This window comes from Cydia splendana, chromosome 7 (assembly GCF_910591565.1).
Source record: "Cydia splendana chromosome 7, ilCydSple1.2, whole genome shotgun sequence".
Classification (NCBI taxonomy): domain Eukaryota; kingdom Metazoa; phylum Arthropoda; class Insecta; order Lepidoptera; family Tortricidae; genus Cydia; species Cydia splendana.
In genome coordinates, this window is record NC_085966.1 from 13,009,910 (window position 1) to 13,031,951 (window position 22,042).

The 22,042-nt window shown below is 37.0% G+C and overlaps 1 protein-coding gene across 1 annotated transcript in view; it reads left to right on the plus strand.

Annotated features, from left to right (window-relative positions):
- Positions 1–21,027, plus strand: part of LOC134792165 (probable cytochrome P450 304a1) — a 28,726-nt gene extending 7,699 nt beyond the window's left edge. Inside the window, exons 4-10 of the mRNA XM_063763399.1 lie at positions 3,823–3,965; positions 4,391–4,520; positions 5,047–5,164; positions 7,963–8,143; positions 10,738–10,855; positions 11,483–11,624; positions 20,782–21,027. Of these exons, the coding sequence (XP_063619469.1) occupies positions 3,823–3,965; positions 4,391–4,520; positions 5,047–5,164; positions 7,963–8,143; positions 10,738–10,855; positions 11,483–11,624; positions 20,782–20,966 (1,017 nt within the window). The 3' untranslated portion in view covers positions 20,967–21,027. The remainder of the gene's footprint in view (positions 1–3,822; positions 3,966–4,390; positions 4,521–5,046; positions 5,165–7,962; positions 8,144–10,737; positions 10,856–11,482; positions 11,625–20,781) is intronic.
- The last annotated feature ends 1,015 nt before the right edge of the window (positions 21,028–22,042 follow it).

Below are 22,042 nucleotides of genomic sequence, written 5' to 3' on the forward strand. Positions count from 1 at the left end.
TTGGACCATTCAAATGCTCTAAACACCCCTTTAAGATATATGCAGGTACCTAAGTAGTCTGGACCAACAGCATAGAAGCCCGAAAAACTTACTTTGGTGTTAAGACCCCTTACATTTTGGTAAATTAGATCCAGTGAAGGTTTCAAATCAGGATTCCGAACTAAGTATTACTGGTTGGTTTTTGTCTGACTCCCATTGACGTTGGATTTACGACATGACCACGATTATTGGGCTACATAGTTGGAAATAAACAGGATTCATACATTGTCGAGGGTACTCCTATTTTGAAAGTCTTGGAGTCCCCTTTGAGCTTAAGTTCATCGACAGTGCACCATGAATAACAGCAGATATGCCTGTATGTCCTCCGATCCTCAAGCTATATTCCACAGATGGATGAACTTGCGATAGTCCACCGCCCTGAGAGGGATTTTACACCGCTTTTTACTGCTGGTATCAGTTTTCTGAGATTTATCACGCACGGATTGGGAATTGTCGCTTTTGACGGCGGAGGCACTATTATTGCTTATCGGCCTGTGTTTATGTTTCTGTAGTTTCTGCCCTTTATTCCAAACATTTGCCCCGTTCTCTACCTTATCGTCGACAGGTATCAGATGATTCCAACTCACTTAGTCTCTTAGTAACGTGTCAAATTTCTCAGCACAGTCCTTGAGTGCGGTCTGGTATTATATGTAGAGCGGCAGATTATGTTAATCTACTGCGCTCTAGTTAAATCCAAAAAATCACGTTGGGCTCCCCTATATATTATTACATACAGTTTTAAATGCTTATACCAACATTCTATTTATAATAACTTAACCCTCTTTCCATTAAATGCACTGCCTCAAATACACTATCATTACCTTCTAAATTCGTTCATTACCTTCCCTGGCAAAATTGGAAGGAAAAGAAATGAATGAAACAGATATGAATGAAGTTTTGGAAGTTTTCGTCGCCTAGGTCGGTTGATATCAGACCTTGATTTCACAGAATAAGCCACACGAAAGGCAACCCTAAAACACATCAATTAGGTATAATTTTAATAATGTACACTTGGTACTTACTGTATAAATCACTAGATGGCGATGAAGATTTATCTGAACCACAGTCCTTCCCGACACGAGAGAGCGTAGGTATTTTCGTCAAAAGCAACATACGGACGACCGCTGTGGTAGCACGCGGCCAGCTGACTGACGAACAATGTGTTGTATCCGCGGGAAGTGCTATATACCCTTGCTATATAGCAAAATATAGCTAATCCATTTCTCGCGTCGGTAATGAAGAAATTGCTTGGACCATCACTTATAAGGCTGTATAGTTTTATTGTTAATTTCTTAGCGTATAATATTATAGGATATAAAACATAAATAAATTACTTGTTTACTGAACCAACAACAAGTTTTCTATTTTTAGTATCTTAAGGTTCAAATGGAGGTCAAAGTTTAACTTCACGCTATACATGCAGAGAGGAATGAAAATAGTGGGGGTTAATTGTATATTTAAAGAAAATAACCACCTTTTTAGAATTGTCCATGGCGGGCCAATATACTTTAGGTCCTATGTTACAACCTTGCATTAACAGATATTCGAAAACACCATCACATTTTTGGTAGTGTCCGACCGAAGGTTCGGTTTCGGCCAGTTTCGGCCACAAAATCATGTTTCGGCTGTAGTTTCGGTTTCGGCCAAAAAACGGCCGAACCTTTCGGCCGGGCCGAAACTTACAAAATGGTACTTCGTACTATGAAACTAAACTATGTGACAAAGACGAAAAGTTGGGGAATAAGTAGGACAACAATATTAATATGTACCTACATAATATACTGATTCATGTATAGGTACAGTAATTAATTGGTTTATTATCAAAACAATTCCACTAATGAGGGCGCCACTAGACGCAGTCTTAAGAGGCTGTTAATACATATAACGCGCACACTGTCTAATTGTATCGGAGTAAATGAAATAGCACTGTCGCATGTTACTGGGCCTGGGCAAAGGAATAATAAGAAAACTCATCATCTTCCTCGCGTAATCCCGGATTTTTTGCCACGGCTCATGGGAGCCTGGGGTCCAATTGACAACTAATCCCAAGAATTGGCGTAGGCACTAGTTTTTACGAAAGCCACTGCCATCAGACTGACCCTCGAACCCAGAGAGTAAACTAGGCCTTATCGGGACTAGTAGTAGTAAACTCTTACTCTACTACTACTACTAGTACTACTACTACTACTAGTCCGGCTTCCTCACGATGTTTTTCCTTCACCGAAAAGCAAATAGTAAATATCAAATGATATTTCGTATACCTATAAGTTCCGAAAAACTCATTGGTACGAGCCGGGGTTTATACCTGCGACCTTCGGATTGAAAGTCGCACGCTCTTACCGCTAGGCCACCAGCGCTCAAGGAAATATCTCGCTTTTTAATACAATGGACGTTGGTAGGAGTTTGTGCTCAACTACTTATCCTGAAGCCTGAAGCACGGCTTTGACTTCGCATGAAAGTTCGCCTCACTGGGGTACTTCGGACTTTTAGGCCCAGGTGAAGATCGGTACTCGGCCTTGCGATATTTTAACAAAAAATTTCGCGCTCGCTGCGCTCGCGTTTTTGTTTTGGTTGACCCTGTATCTACATGTTAACTTGACTGGTGAATGAATAGAGTTAGACTAAGAAAATTCTGCAATTATTTTGATAGCATACGCAGTGCAACTAGTGCAAATGTTATTTATACGTCATAATTTCATAGAAGTTTTGACGTTTAAAATAACACTTGCACTGCGTGTGTTGTCAAAATCGTTGCAGAATTATCTTGGTCTAACTCTAGTAATTTTCTTAAAAAACTGCTTAAGTAACGTCAATTTCAAGGACATTGGGTGTTGACAGTTCCATAATATGTGTGCAAAAGCGGTTTTATGACATTTTTTTAACGATTTTAACAAGTCTACAAAAGGTTCGGTTTCGGTTTCGGTTTCGGCCGAAACTAGAGCCAAAGCCGAACATTCGGTTTCGGTTTCGGTTTCGGCAAAAAAACATGTTTCGGTCGGACACTAATTTTTGGTAAATTGCAAATAATACCGATTTGCACGAAATGCGAGAATGACCCAAAAGCGTTTTGAGGAATTAATTCCCACCAAGCAGGAAATCATTACCGTATAATCCGAGTTTGCTCCATCCCTGGAGGTGTGGATAAATTTTGGGAGCCTTGGGAGATAGAGATAAGTACCTAAATTTTACCTTGGATTGACAAAACCACTCGATGTAGAAGGAACCCACCATCAATTACAAATTACAATTACTACCAGCAAGGTTGTTATGAATCAAAAACTGGTGAAAAAAAAATTCGGATTTTAACACGATTCTACCAAAAAAAAGAAATTCAAAGTGATGGCGGCCATTTATACAATCTTTGACTAGTTACGAATTCATATTGGTATCTTTCGGATCCTCAAATGTCAATTTTTATCATAATTAGAGCAAATTTTCCGTCGTCGAACGTATCGTTTTTGAACTACAAGCAAAAAACTGAAAAAGAGCAATTTTTATTCCACAACTCTTGGAATGAAGCAAACTCGGATTACACTAATTTAGAACCAAATGAAGGTATTAAGACGATTTCCATCTTGCTGGGAATTAATTCCAAGAAATATCCAAATTTGACTGGCCTGGCGGCTTAGCACGGTCGCGTTTTTATCCCTTGTCACCATGCCTGTCACGTTCTAACAAGTATGTAAGTGCGAAAGGGACGCGCATAGTGATTGTCGATAAAAATGGAACCGTGCTGAGCCCGCTGGTTATTTTTTTACCACTTGGTATTATTTAAAATTCCAGAAACTTGTGAACGGTGACCTGGTTTACCTGCCGCACTATCTCTCCGTGCCTTTTATCAACGGTATGCTGCACGTGTTCAGCGGAATAACCCTGCCCCGTGAAGACTACCCTGCGCTCTGGGACTTGGCCAGAAATACCCTCAGGTGAGTTAATATAGCTATCGCATTACCTAACCGTGTTACGTCAAAGGTGTATTCCCATTTCTCCCCGCCCCACGTGACCGTCGTCGACATGAGGCGGGGACAAGAGGGAATGAATTAGGTAAGTACATGAAGCACCTATTCCCTTCTGTGCCCGGCGGGGACAAATGGAAACACACCACGTTTATGGCATACGCGGTTAATGACACTGATGAGGATCACGCCGCTTCGATGTCTAAGCGAGACAGTGCATTGTTTGTGCTGGAGCGGCGTGCGGTGAAAACCACCATAGTCCATTGTTGAACAGTGAACATGAACAGTGTTGCTAACCCGTGATTTTTCAAATTTGCCGCGGTTTGCTACTGACATGATTCGCTTGACCAAGTATATGTATCATAGATGAACTGTATGACTCGTTGTATTGACAGGTTCCAGCGCGGCAGCAACGACCTCGGCGGAGCTATTTCCTTAACGCCGTGGCTCAAGGAACTATTCCCCAAATGGAGCGGCTATCAAGACTTGTATGAAGGGAACAAGTATCTAACTGACTTTTTCAGGGTACGTAGCTATGCAATAGGTATAGTGTGGCAAATACAACTTGTCAGTCAGTAAGAACCAGGAAAACTATACGCATCCTTTTTTAGGGTTCCGTACCCAAAGGGTAAAACGGGACCCTATTACTAAGACTCCGCTGTCCGTCTTACGGACGGACCGTCTGTCACCAGGCTGTATCTCACGAACCGTGATAGCTAGACAGTTGAACTTTTCACAGATGATGTATTTCTGTTGCCGCTATAACAACAAATACTAAAAAGTACGAAACCCTCGGTGGGCGAGTCTGACTCGCACTTGTCCGGTTTTTTTTGGGTGCTCGTACAGTCGGTTCCCTAACATAAGTAGGTAATATCCATTTTTCTATACAATTACTTAAGTTGGGGCACCAACGTCTATGTTTGAAATGAGACAGTCCTGGGCCAAACTATAGTTATTTGTTTAACAAGAGAGCGTAATTGCTGTTTATACCTACCTCTAGCTAATATTGAGACCTAAGCTAAATTTCAAAAGTAAATTATATCTGTTCTAGAAACTAATTGAGCACGCGATGGCGACGCATGATGATAACCAGAACCGGCACTTCTTAGACATGTACATCAGAAAAATGAAGGAGGAGATTCGAGACACCGAACGCACTACGTTCTCTGGTAAGTACCTAGGAAGCTATTAGGAAAGCAACTTCGGGACGTGACGGTTCTACCGGGAAATTAAGGGGCGTTATAAAGACGGTTATACTGGACAACTGTTCCAATGAGACCAACCACAAAATCGCGAAAAAACATCAGCTATTCCATAGAAAACTTTGAAAGCTTTATGTTGGTAGCCGAAACCAAGGGGCCGAGCGATTTTCATATTTGGGCCCATGGAGAAAGGTGTTAATTAATACCATTTTTATCGATTTTTCATTAGGGATCATGACCCGCGATAGGTAATCAAATGAAATAGAATCCCACATGACACACATATAACATTTGCTCGTAACATAAAACGGCGTTTCTTGCTTTCCGCGTGGAATCACGAGAATAGATATCGACAGTTAATAAAGGAGTAAGTAACGTGCAAAAATGTAATAATAGGTTAGACGCAGGGACTTAGACGTCGACTAAACAAACCAATTTTCAAAGTACCGTTTTCATGCCATTATGAGGCGGAATTTAGGTATGTACTTGGAACATAATGTACCCAACTTGTAGGTATAGGTAAAATTTTTTGAACTGATCTTGTTCACTTACCTGTACTAACAATGGCATTGTTCTATTACAATCCTATTATCTGCTTTTGTTCTCGTAGGCGCCAACCAATTTACTTACAAAATAAGTTAGAAGTACATTGCATGTATATTGAATTCTAAACCTTATTTCTTGTTAAATGGGGTTAAAATGGTCTAAAAAGATAATATCATATTCAATCTTTTGGAAAGTCACATGCACCTTAGCCACGACAGGGACGTATTCTGGTGTTAAATAAAATGTGTAGAAAGATAAAAATGTATAATTATTAATAATAAATTATAATACATATTAGTTAATGTCCACTTGCACTCGCATTGACCCACGGTCGCCACATAATTATTATCAAGTCCAGTAAAACGTAGCCAGAGTCGTTAAAATCACAAGGTACAAAATCCAATCGAAAGCAGGGAATGTCCGGTAAAACTTAGCCAAGTTGCGTAAAAGATCAGTAGGAATTGAATAAGAACACATGTACTGAACGAGCGAAAGCCAGTTAGACACTAAGATTTAAAACTACAATCATATCATAATGTGTCCCACAATTTGATAACAGGCCAGGTATTTTTTTTTATTGGTGTCTCGCTCGCTCTTTTATTACAATTGTAGTTAGGTATAGGTCAGAAAAAAATACCACTAAATAACATTCCGACATAAACAGATAAACCACGTGCTTATCAATTGCAACAATGCGAGTACGACCCTGGCGGCACATCTGTTATCTCTAAATGCAAAACGTGTGAATGTTATTCTTACCTTCAAAGCATTTTTATCCTTATGGTAAGACTATAGAGCCGAAAATATAATGGAATTTTATGATATCTCATAGCTGTTTTTCTACTGAGTGTGTTCTTTTTGAGTGTCGATGGTTGTTAAATGCAAAAAAAGTTAGGTTAGCCATTATTTAGTTAGTGTATTTTGTAGTCTATTGTTTAAAGAAATAGAGTCGTTAATCTATACTAACATTTCAAGGCGGTTATAATCTGCTTTTACTACGAGGTGATTATCCTAATTTGTGGTTTACCACTCAATGGTATTGTATTCTTAAGACTCTTTGAGTAAACTAGATCAGATCGTTTGATTCACACTATAGGTAACTATTCATAACCTGCATTCTGGCAAATAAATACCTGCTATACAATATCTCTATAATTTAATTAGCGTATAATCATCCTTCAATGGGTAACATACTCACTTAATTCTATTCTATAGTATGGTGTCTATGAAAAAGGTAAAGCAATATGGCTTGGTTAGCTTTTGCAAATAGGTAGGCTAATATTTTTGAACGAAATGTTTTCACTCCAATTTGAATAATTAACAGATGTATAAACTATAAACAGTATAAACAAATGTAAGTAATTACAATGTATATTAGGTAATATATTGTTGATAGGCCAATGTCCATACTTTAAAAGTGCATAATTACGGAGTAGATAAGATAGGTAACTTATAATTTGGTTTGTTTACACTTTAGCCAATTTTTTATGAAGCATGGTATAAAAACGTGTCAAGATAACTAACGGGGCCAGAAACGTGTGAATTTGGCATAGCTACTCGTATCAGTTAGTCGCACTTGCTCACGTGCCACCTTGCAAATGCGTAGGTATATGCGCCGAGCGCGACGCATCGTTATTGAAATCACTTCACTTTTGAACATACATACCACCAGATTTTTACTTGCACGAAGCAGATTTTTGGTCCGATGGTATTCCATGTCATGGTATCATGGCATAGCATTAGCAAATGGTGTCAAACAAAATTCAAAACAGTAACGTTCGTACGCAACACTGGTGTCCACAATTCTGAATACGCCCCTTAATCTGAAAAGGACTTCGTTCCAGTACTTATTATAGTTGAAATTTTTCAAGGTGTCCGAATTTTAACGACACGCGTAATAACGTGCCATAGTCTTTATCTATTGGAACGCTCGAAAACTGTACCGTGCGCGTTTCTAAACATCTTTAGTGAGCAAAGGGTTAACCTCGCCGACAATTTTTGACGGTCCGTGCATGGTATGGGACGGGTATGGTCGGTGACGGAACGGGCTAGAGTGGGCTTAGTCTCATACTTTTTAATACAAAGAATATTTTTTTGCCTGACACGTTCCTACTACGGTCATGGTATGATACGGTGTAGTGGGCAGAGACCTTAAGAGCTTTTCCTAAAATTCGGACAGTTAAAAATCCAGCTTATCTATACCAACCTTTACATTTCAGTGGATCAATTGATCCTGATCTGCACGGACTACATGTTCCCGAGCGCGACGGCCGGCGAGTCCGTTATCCAGCTCCTGGTTGAACAAATGTTCCTGCATCCTGAGATCCAGGATAAGATCCACGAGGAGATCGACCGAGTCGTCGGCTGCGATCGCATGCCCAATCTGGACGACAGGAAAAAGTATGTAGCCTTTTTGGTTATGTATGGCTTTTGGCTTGCTTTGGCCAATTTTCTCTACAAAATTGTCTAGTATATACTTAGCTACAATTATTTTGTCGTCTGATTTGTGAATCACTTAATAGGTACTTATTGCAAAATGGTTTTTCTTGTTTAGGTACTTAGTTTAGGTTTATGTTGTAAAATTTTCGATTCGATTTTTATCTACGTATTCCTAAATCACAGACCTTTTGATAAGGAGCACATTTTGCGACCGAGACATTTTTGCAACGCCTTAGCGAATAGAACTAGAACAAAATTTTGCAAAGCGACATACTCACATACCTATTGCGTGTATTTGAATGGTTAATTAGTAGATAGTAGGTACTTTCTTTGATGTTAAGTAAGCGAAACAGTTAAGCTAATAGACGGTAAATTACGATTACCTATTTACCTACCTGTAAACAGACAAGTAACGACAAACATAATATTCATACATCATAACCCATGTCAAGGTGATGTAATAATCCCACACAATACCCGCTCTTAACACCTGGCGGCTTAGCACGGTCGCGTTTTCATCCCTTGTCACCATGCCTGTCACGTTCTAACAAGTATGTAAGTGCGAAAGGGACGCGCATAGTGATAGTCGATAAAAATGGAACCGTGCTGAGCCCGCTGGGGATGAGGTTTTCTTTATATTTTCATTGTAAAGTAGGTAATTTATCTGTATAAAGTAAGTAATAAAGTCTCGCAGATATGACATGTTGTGAACCTTGAATTTAGCGGCGGTGGTCTTTTGTCTAAAGCTAAATAAGTTTTTTGTCAAAAAATTCATTTTTGATACTTGTAAAAGCTTGCTTTTAAATCGCTGATTGTACTTTTCTTTCGGCAACTTATACTAGTCTAACAAACCCAAACATTTGGTTGCGTTGTTTTACCACAGAGTTTCCATTACCACCTCCTGTCTCCATCATCACTTCATCAGATTAGCTAGATGGTACCATAATATTGCATTGTCATTGTCACCTATTTATGTGAAGTTTCGGATCAATTGAATAATGGGAAATGGGTCTAATTTAGCTCGCAAGATTTGACCTGGACTAACATACTTACCTAAGATACCTAAACAAACAAAAATTGCAAGTTAAATAAGAGTAAAAGAGCTTGTAAAATAGGAATAATAGACCAACCAAAAGGGATTAACAGGTCAACGACCGCAATTTTATGGTGAAATTTGTTCTAAAAATAGATTACCTAACCAGTCAACGACTGCAATTACCCTTGGTTAAATTTGTTCGTGCGTTAAGAGGAAAGGGGCCCGCCGGATGGGATGACGTCACGTGACCGCATCTCCATACAAACGTGGTCCCCATTTTCCTCTCTGGATATTAACATTATAGAAAATAATAACTTTTGGAATATGAATATAAATATTATAAATATCGGAATAGGTAGTATATCGCTCCCGTATTTTTCGCGCGCGAATCGCTAAAATAGTGGAACGCGCTTTGATAAAGTATAGTATAAGTACTAGTGATGTACCGACTATTGATTTGGCCGACTAGCCGACTAGCCGACTAATCGGCGCTCGAATGGCCGATTAGTCGGCCGACTAGTCGGCTAGTCGGCCAGATCATTAGTTTCGTATCATCAGGTGAAAAACAATAGTTTTGCTCCTTTGGTTGCGCTATTCGTCATATTAGCTTGGCTAAAAGGTGTTCTCTACATCAGGTTCAAAGACCTATCACAAGAATCCTCGTTCAATTTCTGTCTTTAGTTCTTTTATTTTGCTACCCTGTGCAGACCGTCAGTACAGCTTGTAGGAGGTATTTCTAAAGCCCTATTTCCCGTACGTAGTCGCCAGTTAAGAACCTATCCCCTGTGGTCAGCGTCTGTACGTAAAACGTGCCCTGTCTAAGTCCCTAAATTTTGCAATAACGTTAAAAGTTCCTCATGGCTCCACCATTTAAAAAAAAACAAAAACTGAATAATAATAAAAAAAAAATCGAACTTGCACATGAAATTACACGAGAATCAGTTGAGATCGACCTGTAGAGGAAAACACCAGCCCACCAACATACGATAACGATGAAACGGTCAATTATATGAACAATAATTTTCGTTTGCACCCTGAATAGGTATTTTAGTAAAATAAACATAATACATATGGTAAATAATGACTGTTGATTTATTTTTTCTGTTTTTCTTTCAGTAATAAAGTGCCGACTAATCGGCCATTTTTGCCGACTAGTCGCCGACTAATCGCCGACTACAAATGTGGCCGGATATTCGGCTTTCCCGACTAGTCGGCGACTAGTCGGTACATCCCTAATAAGTACCTACTCAAATATGGAAGGTAAAGTTAAGGAAAACAATCTCCATGTAGCAAAAATTGTCCGTCAAAAACCTTAAATAGGTGGCGCTACAATACCTAGAATATTTCATAAAATAATTCAAATCATTAACAGCGCACTTCACTCCTTCAATAACGCCTACGTAAGGACGTAGGCGTTATTGAAGGAGTCTACAACTGTTCTACTATAATAGATTTCGCTCCTTTTACTAATTTGGTTTTTATTTAATAGGTCATTATTAGGAAATTTAATTATTCACAGCATGCCGTATACAGAAGCGAGCCTGCGCGAAATGCTGCGGTTTGAGACAACAGTACCACTCGCAGTACCGCACCGATGCGTCGTCGACACCACGCTGGACGGCTACCATATTGCGGAGGTACTTATATACTTAGCTAGGTACCTACAGTCGCCATCAGATATATCGGAGCGGCCAAGGTGTTCACAATATCTGAACACACACTCCAACGCCCTGACAATAGAGGCGTGTTCAGATATTTGTGAGCGCCTTAGCCGCTCCGATTACGCTAAGCCCTGACTTGGCTTAGCAGTGATACATATCGCCATATTTGAGGTAACACTTCGTATGCATACTTAGCATGGTCGGATTTTTAGTGTTTATATCACAGAATCCACACCACATCTACACGGATATCCGATATGGTGCTGGTGCGTCGTCGTACTGTGCAGACAGCCACATTTGCGTTGATCTCTTCTTGCTCGCGTTGTCCCGGCATTTTTTGCCACGGCTCCCCTTTGGCGACTAATCGCAAGAATTGACGTAGGCACTAGTTTTTACGAAAGCGACTGCCATCTGACCTTCCAACCCAGAGGGTAAACTAGGCGTTATTGGGATTAGTCCGGTTTCCTCACGCTACATTTGCGTTGACTAAAAACATATAATATCCAAACATTCACTTTTATTACGTATTTACATGCCATTACGTATGTTTTATTGCTTAATTTTCTCTGATGATTAACGATAACCTCGCAACCATTTCCACAGAACACTGCAGTGGGAGTGAATCTAACGAGTCTACACATAGACAAGGACTTATGGGGCGACCCAGAAGTTTTTAGACCGGAGCGGTTTATCAAAAATGGCCGCCTCGATGTCGCCAGCGACAAGTCATTGCCTTTTGGAGCAGGTAATTCTACGGCATTTTCTTTCTCAATGTTCGGTGGTGATTGTGACGAAATCGTCGCATTAAGTGATACTGAAGAGTTACTGATTGTAGAAGAGGTGTACTTATGGTCGAAGAAAAAATCGTGCCTCGAAATTAACAGCAGCTGAAGGTGACGCTGTACCCAAAGTTAGTACAAGTACCTAGGTAGTAGTAGGTAGTACCTAGTTAGACAAGTTCCAAGTAAGTGTTCTTTCAACCGGATGTTACGTAAGCATTTGCTAAAACAAGAGTTTGAATAATATCCATCACTATTATATTTATAGTTATTGATTCGGTCAAATTGTGTTTTTTGAAAAACTAATTATAGCCAGCCTTTTATGAACGTAGTACGATACCTTTGGGTATGGTGCTTTACGCACGCTAGCGTCCCCTTCCCTCCCCCTGCCGCAACCACCCCTTTTTGCATGAAATATGTCCCGGTTCAGTTTTTTTAATTTTTTGGCGAAAGTATACAATATAGGAAAAAAGTGTCAATGAAAGAAATAATCCCTATTCAATTCTTAACAAAAAAGGTTTATTCATTTTTTTGATATGACGCACCATATTCATGTTATGGCTAGATGAACTTCGACAAAATTTAACCGTTGAAAAACTTGTTGAAGTTCAATATAACATTGTACGTAAATAGTACTGAAAGAAATCCTACACGGAGAATAACCTTGCAAGCTTATTCTCCGTATAAGATTTCTTTCAGTACTATCACGTACTATGTTATATTGAACTAACTAAAACTAAAAAATACATGAATATGGTGAGTCTTACCAAAAAGTTGCATATAACCTTTTTTGTTTAGAATTTATTAAGGATTATTTCTTACCTTGACACTTTATTCCTAATTCTAATACTTTTCTCAAAAATTAATAAAAACCGTCAACCGGGACATATTTCATGCAAAAAGGGGGGGTTGCGGCAGGGGAAGGGAAGGGGACGCTGGCGTGGGTAAAGCACCATACCCAAAGGTATCATACTACATTCATAAAAGACTGGCTATAATTTGTTTGTCTTCCCCATACATTAGAACACAACTTAACCGAATCATATATATCGACGCTGGAAAGGAGAAATTGGATAAGCGACACGCAGCTAACTTTACAGAGGAGCCCAAAAACTGCAACCCTTTGTAAAATAAAATCATTAAAATTCATTATGATGACGAATTTCTTAAATAAGAAACTTTATATGGTTATAGTGATGTATTCTACATTATCCTATTATTATTTTACCTTCAAATGAGTTATGTTAGAATTTAGTGTCGCTTAAGCAAAATGATCGTAAAAATAAATTTTGGTAAATTTATCTTACCAACATGTTTCACAAGAAATTATTCAGGTAAAAAAGTCCAAGCTTAATTTGTCGTCAGAATTGATCGAGTAAAAACTACCTTATTGTAAAATATGCTTATTTTATAGTCAAGCAAAAGAGTATATACGTAAAATTTTACATGAAACAAATCAAGATAAATTATCGAATCACTTTTTAAGGAGCAATTTCAAACTCGATAAGCAGCTTATGCGACACATTCAACCTATGATACATCTACATTCTATGAGTTTTATAGTTATCGACCACAAGGAAATGGTTGTCATACCTACGCATGATAAAATATACCCTTTAAGTAATTTGTATAGCTTTATTTCAAATAAGAAGTTATGTAACGAGTCTTAAGATAACAAGTGCCAACTTAATTACAAGGTACCAGTAAGAATGGGAAATTTGTATTTGAAACCAAAATAGGAATAAAATATTATCTCGTGTATAGCTTAAATTAAACTATGTAATGTTATTTCATTTATTTATTTCCCTAACCTGGCATTTTCTGATAGTATGAAAAATAATAAGAAAAAGAAAGTAAGTAAAAAATGTACTAGGTAACTTCCAACAAAATTTAGGTAAAATGGAATAAACGACAAAAGTTTTATATCTGAAATTAGGTAAATGATCATAAACGCCAATAGTTCACATTTGACAGTCAAGTAAATTTATCTATATGACATTAAAACCTATTATTCGGCCAAGTAAAAATAGTTAACCGACAGTGAAAGGTTAGTTGTCATAAGGCAAAATTATCCAAGTTTAGGTTAAGCTGAACTGGCAAATAAGTAAAAAACTCTAAGGTTCATTACATTGAATAACTTTTCATCTAATCTCCACTTTTCAAAAAAATGTTGAAAACCAAGTCGTTTAGTAACTTAAATGTACCAGTGATTCTCCAAATCACCGACTGGATAAGCGACACTAAAATCGTCAGATTGGTACGAAACCTAGTCCATTCGATGCAGAAAAATTTGGCGATTCCAACGATGTATATAACTCAATATCTCTGAAAATGTCGCTTATCCAATTTCTCCTTTCCAGCGTCGATATGTATTTCATAAATATGTGGTACTTTATATACCTATATTTTATTTCATCATCATCATCATCTTCCTCGCGCTGTCCCGGCATTTTGCCACGGCTCATGGGAGCCTGGGGTCCGCTTGGCAACTAATCCCAAGAATTGGCGTAGGCACTAGTTTTTACGAAAGCGACTGCCATCTGACCTTTCAACCCAGAGGGTATACTAGGCTTTATTGGGATTAGTCTTTTATTTATTTATCTAGTTTATAATTATAGTTTGCTTTTTTTTATTCACTCAATATATTTCTCTCTCTGCACCAATGGTAGGTATCTCTGTTTGGCCCTATGGTTGACTGGTAGAGAATGCCATTTGGCATTAAGTCCGCCATTTGTACATTGTTGTATACATTTTGCGCAATAAAGTTTAAATAACTAAATATTTAAATAAAGTTGTATTTGAACACTAAACAGCCATAATTATGTTATTAATAGCTATCTACATATCGACGCTGGAAAGGAGAAATTGGATAAGCGACATTTTCAGAGATATTGAGTTATATACATCGTTGGAATCGCCAAATTTTTCTGCATCGAATGGACTAGGTTTCGTACCAATCTGACGATTTTAGTGTCGCTTATCCAGTCGGTGATTTGGAGAATCACTGGTACATTTAAGTTACTAAACGACTTGGTTTTCAACATTTTTTTGAAAAGTGGAGATTAGATGAAAAGTTATTCAATGTAATGAACCTTAGAGTTTTTTACTTATTTGCCAGTTCAGCTTAACCTAAACTTGGATAATTTTGCCTTATGACAACTAACCTTTCACTGTCGGTTAACTATTTTTACTTGGCCGAATAATAGGTTTTAATGTCATATAGATAAATTTACTTGACTGTCAAATGTGAACTATTGGCGTTTATGATCATTTACCTAATTTAAGATATAAAACTTTTGTCGTTTATTCCATTTTACCTAAATTTTGTTGGAAGTTACCTAGTACATTTTTTACTTACTTTCTTTTTCTTATTATTTTTCATACTATCAGAAAATGCCAGGTTAGGGAAATAAATAAATGAAATAACATTACATAGTTTAATTTAAGCTATACACGAGATAATATTTTATTCCTATTTTGGTTTCAAATACAAATTTCCCATTCTTACTGGTACCTTGTAATTAAGTTGGCACTTGTTATCTTAAGACTCGTTACATAACTTCTTATTTGAAATAAAGCTATACAAATTACTTAAAGGGTATATTTTATCATGCGTAGGTATGACAACCATTTCCTTGTGTTCGATAACTATAAAACTCATAGAATGTAGATGTATCATAGGTTGAATGTGTCGCATAAGCTGCTTATCGAGTTTGAAATTGCTCCTTAAAAAGTGATTCGATAATTTATCTTGATTTGTTTCATGTAAAATTTTACGTATATACTCTTTTGCTTGACTATAAAATAAGCATATTTTACAATAAGGTAGTTTTTACTCGATCAATTCTGACGACAAATTAAGCTTGGACTTTTTTACCTGAATAATTTCTTGTGAAACATGTTGGTAAGATAAATTTACCAAAATTTATTTTTACGATCATTTTGCTTAAGCGACACTAAATTCTAACATAACTCATTTGAAGGTAAAATAATAATAGGATAATGTAGAATACATCACTATAACCATATAAAGTTTCTTATTTAAGAAATTCGTCATCATAATGAATTTTAATGATTTTATTTTACAAAGGGTTGCAGTTTTTGGGCTCCTCTGTAAAGTTAGCTGCGTGTCGCTTATCCAATTTCTCCTTTCCAGCGTCGATATCTACCTAATTCAGGTGTCAAAATTGGGGGCACGATTTTTTTTAGGTTTTACTTACTTACACATCTTTTATAAATAATAACTCTTCGTTTATAGGGCCCATTTGCTGTTGGTCATGTCTGTCATTGAATACGTGCCGTGCCGAGCGTAGTGGGATGTTTCAAAAAAAGAATAAGTAAGAGTCATTCATTACAAAGTACTTAGGTACCTCCTGCTCTTCGGTTACGGTAAGATAAACGGTATATAGATAGTTGCTACGTTGGGTTACGTTAATTCTTGGGAAATTCAATGAATTAGAAGATCTGTAGGAATACGACTACTTACGACTTACTCATATTGATTCCGCTTTTATTTGGGTGTAAGTGTACCTACATACTAGTAAGGGCTTTCTACTAAAAATGGAAAATTCACTAAGCTAAAGTACACACGAGTTTAACTAACTTAGAACACTTTATCTCAGTGGATACATTACATATTATTACAATGAATAATTGAATTGGTATTAGGGTGGTTCAAAAATCTTTTTTTTTTTTTCGGCGGGGCACCCCCTTATTTTGTTACCTACACTTATTATGCTGGTAAAATACACCAAGTTTCGTAATTTTATCTCAACTACAAGGGGATGCTCAACCACTTTGAAATTTATCAAAGTTGTATGAAACCAAAAAAAAAAGTATTTATTATTCAGAATTTTATTTAAGTATCTGGATTAACACTATTTGCACATGTGATTAATAAGTTTTGAAGTAGAAAAACATTTTTATTTTTATTTTACATAATTTTTTAAATGTAAGAATTTCACCTATAAAATCATAAAAAATAGAAATAAAAATGTTTTTTTACTTAATAACTTTTAAATCACATTTTCAAATAATGTGAAAACTACTACTTACATAAAAGTCTAAAAAATAATAACTTGATTTTTTTCGATTTCATACAACTTTGAAAATTTTCAAAGTGTTTGAGCACCCCCTTGTAGTTGAGATAAGATTACAAAACTTGGCGTATTTTGTCTACATAATAAATGTAACAAAATGAGGGGGTGCCGCTTCTTCTAGCTAGAGTTTGAATTTTTTCCATACAAACGTGTTCACATACAATTTGCTCATTACTTTTCTAGTATTTTTTTTTTCACAACAGGTGGTCAAATTCGAAACTGATGTTTCGCTGTGAATTTAATTCAAGATTAAACCAGTATTTTTTTGTATTTTACATTGTTTATCGATAAAATACCTATTTTGTTATCTTAATTAACTATTCATGATGCCGTACACATAAAAAAAAACTAACTTCGAGACCTTTCCGAGTGCACACTGGCACTAACAATGTTAAAATCGGTCAAAATTCATGAAAAACCTTCAGATTCAGATTCAGATTCATATTTATTTGCAGAAAAAGGGTTAGTTACAGGTCTTAACTTTAGGTTAGTAATGATCCACCTTAATCCGCTATCTCATGACAGCATGCAAATTATTCTTAAAACTATATTCTACAGCTTAAAACTATATCATATATATAGGTATATAAATAGGCCTTAATTTGGCAATAACTCGAAAACCGTGCCACTTTTACTGGGGTCATGTTAAGTTGGTTTGGGTCCTTTTGGCGTGGTCTACCTCCAGTGTCACTTATGGGACACCCTGGTATAGTAACACAAATGCAAGCTAAATTCTACATTTTAGATTTGAGGTTAGATAATGTGCATTTAAATTTCGTAAGACATAAATATTACCTTGCTAAACTGCGACACATTATTATTATTTATTTATTAGAAAGTAATATGTTTGTGTTAATTAATGGATTTATGCAATGTAACACCTGACTCTATTAATTAATGTGCATTTTATTTAAGCTCGGTGCTCACCTTTGTATGCCAAGGTGCATTTCAAGTTTTGATATCATCTGGTGCATCTATTATAGTTATATGCCACTCTTATGCAAACATGCCACTCTTATGTAGATTAGTAGATTACATATAATTTAATTTAATTATTGCTATACAAATTGATAGGTAATCCTTGTCCCAGTTTCAAGTCTAAGCTGCAATTTTTTTCCTTATGACGTAAATATCAGTAGAATCTTAATTAAATACAATTTAACTGACAGGATCATCTTAATGAATATCTCAGTCTCAGTAAAGTACATGGTTAACCACTATTACGCAAGGATGGGCAAAATACTTTTAGACTGAATAATCTTATATTGTAGGTATCTGGGCTATAACCGCGAAAATCGAAGTTCGCAAATTGCGGGCATTTTTCTCTGTCACTCTAATTACGCCCTCATTGGAGTAAAAGAGAAAGATCCCCGCAATTTGCGAATTTCAGTTTTCGCGGTAGCCCCTCTGAATCGTTCGATTCACGTTCCACTTTTTTTTTCAATTACATGTCAATTACTTACTACGCGGTTTCCTACCTTACGTGTAAAAATGTATACATACTGTATGTGTCCCAGTTCCTAGACTCTTAGATGCAGTGATTCCGTCAAAATTGACCAGACACAATAGAGCGTAATTTTAAAAGATCTGGGGGCCTATTTAACTCAAGAAATTGACACAATATGATGTGGTTACTATATTATGAGCTTATGACAACTTTTACAACCTTCAAATTATTATTTTTTAAGTATTACATTTTGTTAATTAGATTTTTAAATAAATGTTATTCAGATTCTATTCTACGAATTACATATATAATTCTAGGCCGTGACGTTGCCAATGGGGTTGGCAACTGTCAAAGGTTTGCATAGATGGGGATAGATCACTCTACTGAGTAACCTACTCACGGTATCTGGATGCTGTTAAGCAATAATGTGTCATCCCACATCCATTTTGCAATAAAATGTCAACTTTAAGCGTCAATTTTTTGAGTTGACATCTTATTGAAAAAACCGGGCAAGTGCGAGTCGGACTCGCGCACGAAGGGTTCCGTACCATAATGCAAAAAAAAAAAAAACAAAAAAAAAAGCAAAAAAAAAAACGGTCACCCATCCAAATACTGACCACTCCCGACGTTGCTTAACTTTGGTCAAAAATCACGTTTGTTGTATGGGAGCCCCATTTAAATCTTTATTTTATTCTGTTTTTAGTATTTGTTGTTATAGCGGCAACAGAAATACATCATCTGTGAAAATTTCAACTGTCTAGCTATCACGGTTCGTGAGATACAGCCTGGTGACAGACGGACGGACGGACGGACGGACAGCGAAGTCTTAGTAATAGGGTCCCGTTTTACCCTTTGGGTACGGAACCCTAAAAATTATGTGGGTTGACACATTATTGCTTAACAGCATCCATCTATGAGTAGAGTCTACTCCACCTCGCATAGAGTCTGTGCGGAAAGAGAAGAGTCGTGGAATATAAGGGAACCAATACATTCCATGACTTTTCTCTTTTCACACAGACTAACAGTCGTAACAGTACCTAATTGAATGCCATTTTGAATTAGGAATCTGTTGCGCGTGAATACGGTAAACAATATTTAGGTATTAAATTTTCTAATGGCTGTTACGGCTAATATGCGTGTCAGGGCAGGCTTTCTGACAAATAGGCAACCTAAATGTGTGTTTAATCATTTAAAATCCTTAAACCAAGGCCCCAACGTTGTCTGTTCTCTTTGACGGCGCAGCAACTAGTATCGTTTCTCTCTCCTCGCTCTTTTAAAAATGCCGTTCGTCAAAAAAGGACAACCATACTGTTAACAAGATGGACTTCAAATCAAGGTGTTACCGTTTTAGGTGGTTCCAAGTTGTGTATGTGTGCGTAAAAACGTATATGTGTGCTCTTTTAGGGATGTGAAAAGTCGATTTTAATAATGTTATAATTATATAGTGATCGTTATCAACGTGCTGTATTGGTAGCAAAGTATGGTTGACAAAAAACAAATACGCAAGTATTTTAAACATTATATATTTCACAAATATGAGATTTATATATATATTTATAATCACTTATCCAAATTACACTGAATAAACGACTAAAACTTGCTCAACAGATTTGGCTGTCAGTTGTTCACGTCAATTGGAAAAAATCCATTTTAAATAGCTAAATGACCTTTCTACGTTAGCAGAAGTAACAGGAAGGTTAATTTAAGTCTCTAAAATATTGCACGCAACTATAGTTGTATTTTTATGACATTTAATGTCATTTGACGTACATTGTTTTAAATATTAGGGCGGAAAAGGTTTTGTACCGTAAAGAGTTATATCTAGAGGTGTAATCCTAAGATAAGTATTTATTTTACAGTTAAGAACAAAAGTGAATATTCAAATGTATTTGATTTTTCTGCCAACCATACCCTTTGCTACGAAAACTGCACGTTGATAACGATCACTAGCTTATATATCAATAAACGCTACATGCACAGCGGAACGAAATAGCGATTAATTGAAGCTTCAATATCTTCGTTAAACATATAAACATAATTGAAATGCTAATGGATAATTAATATAAAGTTGGTCAAGCAGATCTTGTCAGTAGAAAAAGGCGGCAATTTTGAAAAATGTAGGCGCGAAGGAATATCGTCTCATAGAAAATTTGAATTTCGCGCCTTTTTCTACTGACAAGATTTGCTTGACCATCTATATTATAATATAATAAAATAATTAAATTTTTGCGGAAAACATATTTTATTAGGTATTTAAATATTTTAATTAAATATCTGAACTTTCCCTTCGTTCCCTGCTGGGGCGTGACGATAAAATTGTGATCTGATAACCACAATAAAGAATAAAAGCGTTTTTGTTCATTTTAGTTATCGTTAAACCTATGAAGTAAAATTAAAATTGCAAGAAATGTCGATAGTTTATCGATATGACTTTATCGACATGGCTACAGCAAGGTGGAGTCACATTGTTAATCGTACACTAAACAAAAGTGGTAACAGTGACAGCTCGCTTAGACGTCATCTTTAAGTATATTATATTTTGATTATATCTATGCCTTAAACGTGCGTTTATCCCAGGTCGACGGATGTGCGCCGGAGAGACGTACGCGCGGCAGTGCATGTTCCAAGTGTTCGCGAGCTTCATGCAGGCGTTCGACGTATCAACGGCCGACGGCCGCCCGCTGACGAAGCCCGCCCGACGGATTCAGGGCATCATCACCACTATACCGGAAGGCTGGGTGCGGGTCACGCCGAGGATATAGCATTTATAGGTTATGTTAGGTTAAGAACTGCTAGATAACTTGCAAAGTTGAAGAAGGCTCATTCAGTCATGTACTGTCCAAGTGTTCACGGGCTATGCAGACGTTTCACGTATCGACGACCGACGGCTGCACGCTGACGAAGCCCGCGTCCGACGGATTCATGGTATCATCACCACTACACCGGGGAAGACGGTGCGGTCACGCAGAGGATATAGCGATTATCTATAGGTTAATGTTAAGTTAAGTTACAGTTGCTTCATAACTTGCAATGTTGAAAAAGGCTCATTCAGTAGATGTTCCAAGTGTTCTTATTCAGATTTTAAAATTACGTTAATTGTGGGTACCTACGAATTTAGTATGTCTATTGCTTATCTCAGACGGTTGGTAAAGAAGTTGTGTGGTGATTTTCTAGTAAAAGATAGCTGATGTTAGGACTAAAACTAGTCAATTATATCTTTTACATTTTGATTTAAGTATTTGACATAATACAAACCAGCTTAATGAAACAAAGTCGTTAACCAGGCGGCTGAGTTTTTAATTTCAAGCGCTCGATTACGTCACTCGAAAATCTGTGAAAAACGGCGAAATACTATTTTTGAAATCCGAGTGATGGAAATCGGGAATCTAGAAAATGCCTAGTATTGAAGGGAGTCGCACGAAATCGAGCGCCCTAAATTAAAAAAGCGGCCAAGTGCGAGTCGGACTCGCCCATGAAGGGTTCCGTAGCAGCAAGTAACATAATAAAATTGCGGTTTACGATTTATGACGTATTAAAAAAAATACTTACTAGATCTCGTTCAAACCAATTTTCGGTGGAAGTTTGCATGGTTAATGTACATCATATATTTTTTTTAGTTTTATCATTCTCGTATTTTAGAAGTTACAGGGGGGGGGGGGACACGTTTTACCGCTTTGGTAGCAGTGTTGGCCGAAAGTTAATGCGAATTGAAAATGTTGGCCATTAACCATTATAAATTGAACCTTAAACCGTAACGGACGATTACAGTTTACGGTTCAATTTATAATGGTTATTGGCCAGCATTTTCAATTTGGATTAACTTTCGGCCAACACTGTT